The sequence below is a fragment of the Portunus trituberculatus genome, chromosome 44 (genome assembly GCF_017591435.1).
Source record: "Portunus trituberculatus isolate SZX2019 chromosome 44, ASM1759143v1, whole genome shotgun sequence".
Lineage (NCBI taxonomy): Eukaryota > Metazoa > Arthropoda > Malacostraca > Decapoda > Portunidae > Portunus > Portunus trituberculatus.
Genome location: NC_059298.1, coordinates 28,293,337 through 28,301,941, shown reverse-complemented (window position 1 = coordinate 28,301,941; position 8,605 = coordinate 28,293,337). Strand labels below are relative to the sequence as shown.

Sequence of the window (8,605 nt, the reverse complement as noted above, 5' to 3'; positions counted from 1 at the left end):
AATATAAACATGATTTTAACAAAGCAGAGCACATACACATATTAACAACAATAACAAATAGGAATATACAACATGTATTAAGGTCATCAATAAAAGGAACGCACCTTACACACACACACACACACACACACACACACACACACACACACACACACACACACACACACACACACACACACACACACACACACACGCAAACATGAGTAAATAAAAGCATAAGCAAGAAACTGAGTAATCGAGCAAGTAAGAAGTCCTTTACCCCATTAAAGTCTCAGTTTATTAGTACATCCATGTTTCTTGTACAAAACCTTCATTTTATCAAACCACGCTCCCTCCAACTACAATTTTTTCTTAGATCCGCATTCCTCAGCGTCCTCTCCAATTAAAACTTCTTGTTCATCTCACGCGGGTACTTTTTATCCCTCTCGCTAATGTCACAACAACAGACACAGGAGAAGCGTCAACCGGTTCACATCTACGGTCGTTCATTTGGTAACATTCACAGTGTTACATAAATGGAAATGCAGCTTAACCACTTCAGTACTGGGACGCATTTTTTACCATGTGTTTTGGGAGTGATTTGACGATTTTATTGAGATAAGGAAAGATGTATGGAGGGCAGAGGTTTAATGGCCAGAGTATGCACTATTTTAATCCCAATACAATGTATCGAAAGCTGCATGAAATCCCCAGATAGTAAGCAGAATGAATGTGAAAATACGTCTTAGTACTTAAATGGTTAACTGTTGAACGTTTCTGGGTAACATTAGGAGTGCTGCTGAAATCTGTTTATGTAGATTCATAAAATCAAAAGTTATGTTCCATTATTTCATAGTTACAAAGGTGTTTAAAAGAGTTAAATGTGGAAACGTGTCTTAAAAGTTGTTGCTAATTATGGGAGAATATGCATAAGAGAGGAAATATTAGGAGTAAAACCATATCAGTATTGTGGGCCACTGTGTATAATGAAGCTGTCTTTTCTTTACTTAATCTTTACTTTTCCTATTTTTTTTTTTTTTTGTTAAACATAAGGTACCAAAATGAAAGCTGTGTTTCCAAGACCGGTGCCTGAGAAAGAGTATGAGTATTTTTGTTTTACTTTTCCGTTTTCTATCTGTCTGTTTGTTAGCTTGCTCTCTCTCTCTCTCTCTCTCTCTCTCTCTCTCTCTCTCTCTCTCCAGCACATTGCATCATACAGCTAACCTCAATCAACAAATAAATAAATAAAAGAGATAAATAATCTTCTATTAAACTCGATCCTAAACTTGAAGACACTCGATCACTTGCACTGCTGACAAGGAGGAGGAGGAGGAGGAGGAGGAGAAGGAAACGGAGGAGGAGGAGGCGGAGGAGGAGGAGGAAACGGAGGAGGAGGCGGAGGAGGAGGAAGAGGACGTCTTTCTTCTTCTCCACCTCCTCCTCCTCCTTCTCCTTCCACCACCACCACCACCACCACTACAACCTCTGACAGCCATAAACTCCCTCTCATCAGTATCCACATGGCGTAGAAAACACAAGAAGACCCAAACCTGCAGGCGATCTCGTACAACTTACTCAGACATGAACAGACTAGCGTGGAGGAAGCACCGTAAATCAACACCTAGATGTGAACTTTAGAAACACACATACACACACACGTAAAACAAACCACAAGGCAAAGAAAAGGAGAAGGAGAAGAGGACAAGAGAATGAAGACATGTACAAGAGAGAAAGAGAGAGAGAAAGAGAGGAACTGCAGCAGCATCTAAAAGGCTCAGAAATAGAGAGAGGGAGAAAAAGAGTGAGACAGCTTGAGTGACAGAAGGTGAGAGCAGAGCAAAAGAGAATGATGTCATTTGGTTTATGGAGACATAATGGTCTAATAGTTGAGTTGCAGGGAGGTGAGTGGTCTCCCAGCGCTGTCTCCCTTAGAAATTGTAAAAAAAAAAAAAAAAAAAAAAAAAAAAAAGGAAAATGGATTTGGGTAAGAATGTGAGAGATAAGAGAGAGAGAGAGAGAGAGAGAGAGAGAGAGAGAGAGAGAGAGAGAGAGAGAGAGAGAGAGAGAGAGAGAGAGAGAGAGAGAGAGAGAGAGAGAGAGAGAGAGAGAGAGAGAGAGAGAGAGAGAGAGAGAGAGAGAGAGAGAGAGAGAGAGAGAGATTGGAAGTGCGGCAGGCATGAACTGACACACAAAAAAAGAACAATCAAGCAAACAAAGACAGAAACAAGTAAACAGACAAGTATCCTGACGAACAGAAATATATAGCCAAAATGCAAACACAGAAATTAAACGAATGAAAGAAAGAAAGAATATGTTGTACCTGTCCAGACGAGACACACCTTGGCAATCAGACGAAAATGGTAATTATGAGTCAAGAGAGCGAGGTCAGTCCTGTACCATTATGCTGAGTTATTGGGGCAGAAGTGGATCCAAGGGTGATAGGCAAAGAAAGGCCAGGGAAGGGCAGGAGTTCATAGAGGTGAAGGGTGACAGACTTGCATAGGTTTAAACTGACAAGAAAAAAAACACACAATTAGTGAACTATTTGTCGGAAAAACAAGATAGCATATCATAGCAAGGAGGGAGAGGTCAAATGAGAGCAATACCTGTAAGGCAAGAATGGATCAAGCTCCCTATCTGCTCCTCATCTGTGATTGGCTTGTGCACGACACAAGGGAAAGGACCCACTGCGCTAACTGGTGCTCGCCCTTCTACTGTTCCCATACCATGCTCCCCTCTCTCCCGCTCAGACTCGCCGGCCGGAGAAAAGTATCTCCTATATGTCAAGGTGGTGCATAATGAAAATTATAATGATATTATTAATAACAATGATTAAAATGATGATGATTACTGTCTTATTATGCAATACTCTGATCGCATTAAAAGACTAGTTCCGCTACTCTTACCTACTAAGAAAGCAGAACAAAGAGCAAAGCAAATTAAAAAAAGTAAGGAAAAGAAAATGCTCACTAAAGGAGTAAGTATCTAAGGTTTATAGGTGTTTCGAAACTCCTCCCTCACATTACGGTATTTTGTAAAATATGACCAAAGAGAAAGAGTGAAGTTGTGATATACTTGATCTAACCGTCCATCTGTTCCTCGTGTCCACTTCTTGGGCACACGAAAAGCGTCTCTGACATTTCAGCTGCTGAGACAAGACCCTGTTTCGTAGTCTTTAACTTGTTTGCTTTTCCCTCCAGGACTGACAAGTAAAGAGAACAGTGAGGGACTGCATTTCTGCGCCACAATAATGAGGTCGTATATGTCATCGGCTCGGGTTACGAGAGGGCGCTACATGTACTACTGACAAACTGCAGTTACCAGGCTTGAACTCGCAAAGTTTAGACCACCCTTTGACTCAGGACCGAACTTGCAGAATTTTAAAGCGCAATCTTACTGAAGCACGAATTGACAGACACTTGGGCTACAATCTGACTGAAGGTTGAACTTACAAATTTTTAAGCCACCATCTGACCGACCTTGCAACCTTTCGGGCAGTGAGCATTGCCGCAGATCCACTGATGCTTCACCGGATCTCAGACCAATATGCGTTGCTGGATAGAGCATTTGTGGTGCTTTGGAGAACCTAATCGTCTTGTATTGCTGGAAAGTGGTCAATTATTCCATCATGACCTTACATATCAGGTGCTCCCTTGCCCTCGAGCACCAAGACACTCTTATCTATTACACACACACACATTCTCTCACACACACACACACACACACACACACACACACACACACACACACACACACACACACACACACACACACACACACACACACACTTACACACATTATACTTCTAAATACTTTGTACACTTAATCTACATCAGCACCCAGACATTACCAAACACCCACATGAATAAACGCTCATCCACACATGCCCTTTCCTTCACACCATTCGCTCCCACACACACACACACACACACACACACACACACACACACACACACACACACACACACACACACACACACACACATTCCCCTTCACTCTCTCATCACCACAATCTTCGTCTCATCTTATTTCAGTAACCTGGGATGGATCAGAGGCTTCATTCCATCGCGTTGAGCAACATCCTGACAGCAAGTGTTTCAGTGGAAAAGAGAGAGAGAGAGAGAGAGAGAGAGAGAGAGAGAGAGAGAGAGAGAGAGAGAGAGAGAGAGAGAGAGAGAGAGAGAGAGAGAGAGAGAGAGAGAGAGAGAGAGAGAGAGAGAGAGAGAGAGAGAGAGAGAGAGAGAGAGAGAGAGAGAGAGAGAGAGAGAGAGAGAGAGAGAGAGAGAGAGAGAGAGAGAGAGAGAGAGAGAGAGAGAGAGAGAGAGAGAGGGGGGGGAAGAAAGGCAGAGGGAAAAGTGCCACCTCTGTGTGTCTACGTGAATGGTCAAGGTTGGCTAAGAACTAGTGCTGAAATCTAGACCGACGAGTGTCTAGCTGTATACAAGGAGTGGTATCTAGGAGGCTTAGCTGTTCTTCTTGCTTGATATGCACTTCACAGACGCTTAAATTCATTGGGCTTTCTACGTGATTCCACAAGCTTTTTTTTTATTGAGATGGCTACAAGCAGGTGGCCGAGACAAAAATGAAAGTAGAGATGGAGCAAAAAATTAATGGTTGTGGTGAAAAACAATGGGGACTAGAGGCTAAAAATTAAGGGATTCTAGAGAGAAAAAATCAGTAGTGAAAAGTAAAGGAACTGAATTGGAAATAGTATAAAAAAAAAAAAAACTGGAGTGGAAGAAAATAGGATGGTTAAAGAGTTATGGTAGTCTTTACTCTGCATTACTATTTCAGAGGTATTGTAGGAGAGGGAAGGAATATGAAACATTAAAACCAATGCATATGTAGAGAGGAAAGGAAAAGAAAGAAGGAGGTAAGAGAGGAAAGGATATGGGTGAAAACAAGAGAAAAACAATTATATGAATTGTTAGCATAGATGAGAAAAGGAAAGAATAAAAGGATGAATATGGATGAGGGGAAATAGAGAGAAACTTGGAGGATAAGAACGGAAGGAATACAGAGGAGAGAACGAATAAAGGAAAGGATGAAGAATAAGTTGCATAAAAGATGTGTTGAAAAAGGAGGTTATAGTAAAGAAAATATAAATATAAATAGAGAAATGGAAGAAAATAATGAGAAACAAGTATGGGAGACAAGACACGCTGCTAAAATATAAATGAATGCAACAAACCCGTTTATAGTAGTTAGTAGTCTTCGGTGTACTCGGTGAAGAAAGAGAAATGAAGAAAAGTTTTGCATGATGTCATGTCTGTTGAGCGTCGGTGGTTGTTCATGACCCGCTGACGTAACTCCCTGGTCAGGTCACAGAGGCGCCGTCTGTGTCAAAGCCGTCTTTGCTAACACAACTTTTTTTGCTTCACAACTGGTGCTACAACAATAAATCACAACATGTGTGACGCTAATACCGGGTGCAGGAACATTACCGCTCCTTAACACACGAGGCTTATCCACCAGACTCTGAACAAGATCAAGAAGAACATGCTGTTTCCTAAGTAACTGTCAGGCTTTTCACCGGCGAAGGTATGAGATCCGCGCCCATGACCTGGTCCAATTAGTGACAGCGGCAGCAAGAGGCTTTCTACTTCAGAGCCATGCACAAAAAAAATAATGATAGCCAGACACATGTCATAACAAGTGAATGATGCTCGCTAAGGTGGAAAAACCAGATTACATTTACTGCTAACACAAGCACCTGGCAACTCACCGCCCCTTCTGCAGGTACTCCTATATAGACTGGCACATGGGCCTCCAGTTATCACAAGCTCCATCAGGCAACATGAAATTCGTAAGTCCGATGGCAGCATACAAAAGACCAGTGTACGATAACAGTTACAGTGACGCATCACATCGGCGATTCATGTGATGTGATTACTCTCATTATACACAGCACCAGAAAACACAGTGACTTGCACCATTCTTTTATCAAACTCATTTATGGAGCAAACGCGCCTGTCATAAGCTAACAAAAGTCTTCCACGCAGGTGATCATCGCCGCCCTCGCCGCCGTGGCCCTCGCCGCTCCTGACAGGCCCTACAGCTATGCCTCTGTGGGATCCAGCGAGGAGGCAGAGATCCTGCAGCACGACTTCGATCTCCAGGACGACGGAAGGTACAACCTGGACGTGAAGACCAGCAACGGCATCTTAGTGTCCCAGCACGGCAGCCCAGACGGCCCCGAGGGCGCCGTGGTCAAGAGTGGAGTGTTCTCGTGAGTACCACTTGGCTGGCGGCAGCGAGTGTTGTCTGTTTGTTGACAGTTTGGCGGGAGGCGTGCAGCGGTAATAATATCAGAGTTGTAAGTAGCAGCATGAAGACTGATGCACACTTTGTCCCCACAGCTACACCGCCCCTGACGGCACCCCAGTTGAGGTGAAGTTCGTCGCCGATGCCGGCGGCTACCAGCCCGACTCTGACCTGCTGCCCGTGGCCCCCGAGTTCCCCCACCCCATCCCCGATTTCGTGCTGGCCCAGATCGCTAAGGCCGCCGAGGAAGACCGCAACCGCTCTCCCGAGGACAGATACACTTATGCCTAAACACCCGCCATGAACAAATGCTCCCCAAAAGGACGAAACTCTCCTTCCTTAATTATCTATTTATTACCACTGTTCAATTTGTATAATAAATTTTTTTTCATGTAAATCACCACATTTTTAATCAGCGAGGAAATAACCTTATGAAAATTAAGAATCTAGATAAAAAATCATAAAAAAAAGAAAAATTAACAACATCACATAAATATAGCAACACAACGACCAGCTTACCACACCTTTCACAACAACAACTTCCCAACCACTTTTCATCACCATAATCATCATCACACTGGCCGCAAATAAAAAAAAATAAGAAAGAAGAAGAAGGTAAAGAAGAAAATGAAGAAGAAAAAGAAGAAGAAAACGAAGAAGAAGAAGATAAAAAGAAGAAGAACAAGAGGAAAAGAAGAAGAAGAAGGAAAAGATGATCAAGAAAGAGAAGAAATAACAACAGCAACACTAACAAAACAGGAAACCACTCATTATACTAAACTCACTCAATAAACTAAACGTAAAGCAAAAACATATTAAAGAAGTATAATAGTAAATTCACCTCTTACGGCAGAATCTGGGAATGTCATATTTGTATTTCCCTTCTTTAAAGAAACTCTATTTTGAATGAATGCTCTGGCTAGTCAGACAAGCGTTCTATCACTCCAGATAGAACGTTGCGAAAATAAGTCAATGCTGGCTTAATAGCAAGCCTTTATAGCAGTGAATCTGAACTGTTTTTATTGTCGGCATCCAGTCGAGATCTAACAGCATTTCCTCGTACACTTGTCAAAGGCTGAAAAGAGTGAAAAATGATCAGTGATACAAAGTTATCACATAAATTAAGGTTACTCTATTACTGAACGAAAATAATACATCTTTTTCTTATCTAACATTATAATTATATATAAAACAGTGACTGTTTTTTTCGTTGCTTTGCTATTGTTTTCATCAACGACAATATTGACACATTTTTTATTGAGACGTGCCAAACGCATGTTATCAGTCACACTCAGATGGTTCGTAGCCCTTGGTCTTGGTGTTAAGAAGCGTTAATGAACCTTCCCGCATAGATATGTGTTCACAACCTGCACTGGGATCTGTAGGGCATTCTACGCCAGATGCTAAATGTTCTGTCTCGTGAACATCAAAACAATTTTAGTTGTAATAACTCATATTTCAATATTCGGTAATTGTCCTGCTGATCAATTCAATAATTTTTTTTTAACATTAAATGAAATCAATCATGAAGAAAAATAAATATCATATTTATTTCCTTGTTACAGAGTCCTCTCCTTAGCTAAAATATCACTAAAAAGAAATTCCTTTTAAAATATACTTTTAAGTTCATTCAAAATGAAAATTAATAATTTATTTAAAAAAAAGTGCAGTATCAGGATCGTCCATATGAATGTTTATTGCTCTTGTCTCTGTTCTTGTGGTCTGTTTGCATATAGAGCAATATTGAATCGAACCGTCATGTTTGACTTTTCGTAATCTTTAGGACAGATAAAAGTGTCCCTGGTAGAATTTCTTACTGTAAGAAGCTGTTAAAAGACTCTCGAACTAAATATCTTAATAACTTTTTCTTCCTCAATAATCATGCATGCTATTATAAGCTCTGTTCACGGCAAAGTGGCGCTTCGTCTTGGCCTTTTCAGTCGAGCGTGTTTACTGCTATGTATTATAGGACTTTATAGAAAAAGAAATTTGAAAATCTTTTTAAGTTGCGTTCTGAAAGTTACGATGTGTCATCTCACAAGGATATAAATTTGGATTTTATTGGACATTTTTTTTTATTAGGGCAGTTGTTTTCATTCAGAGTAGTGAAACAAATTTTTAAGTGAGTACATGACTAGCTCATGATTCACACGAAAATCAACTTAACATTTCGGAACATAGTTGCCAAAGGCCACACGTCCTGGTATTACTTTAGTTCTTGACAAAGGATGTCAGTCACCGCCAAAAGTACCACCGCCGCGACCCTGACCTCGTATGATGTTCTAGCGGGCACCACAAGCCTTTCTACTCCACAGCCATGCACACACGATAATGGTCATGGATAGTCTAGTAATGACGTAAC

At 41.2% G+C, this 8,605-nt stretch overlaps 1 protein-coding gene across 1 annotated transcript; it reads left to right on the top strand.

Moving 5' to 3' along the window:
- Positions 1-5,688: 5,688 nt before the first annotated feature.
- Positions 5,689-6,640, top strand: LOC123519001 (cuticle protein AMP1A-like). The gene is made up of 3 exons (XM_045280110.1): positions 5,689-5,785; positions 5,982-6,208; positions 6,339-6,640. Exons 1-3 carry the CDS (start codon positions 5,741-5,743, stop codon positions 6,532-6,534), a joined length of 468 nt encoding a protein of 155 aa, XP_045136045.1. The 5' UTR covers positions 5,689-5,740; the 3' UTR covers positions 6,535-6,640.
- Positions 6,641-8,605: the final 1,965 nt, after the last annotated feature.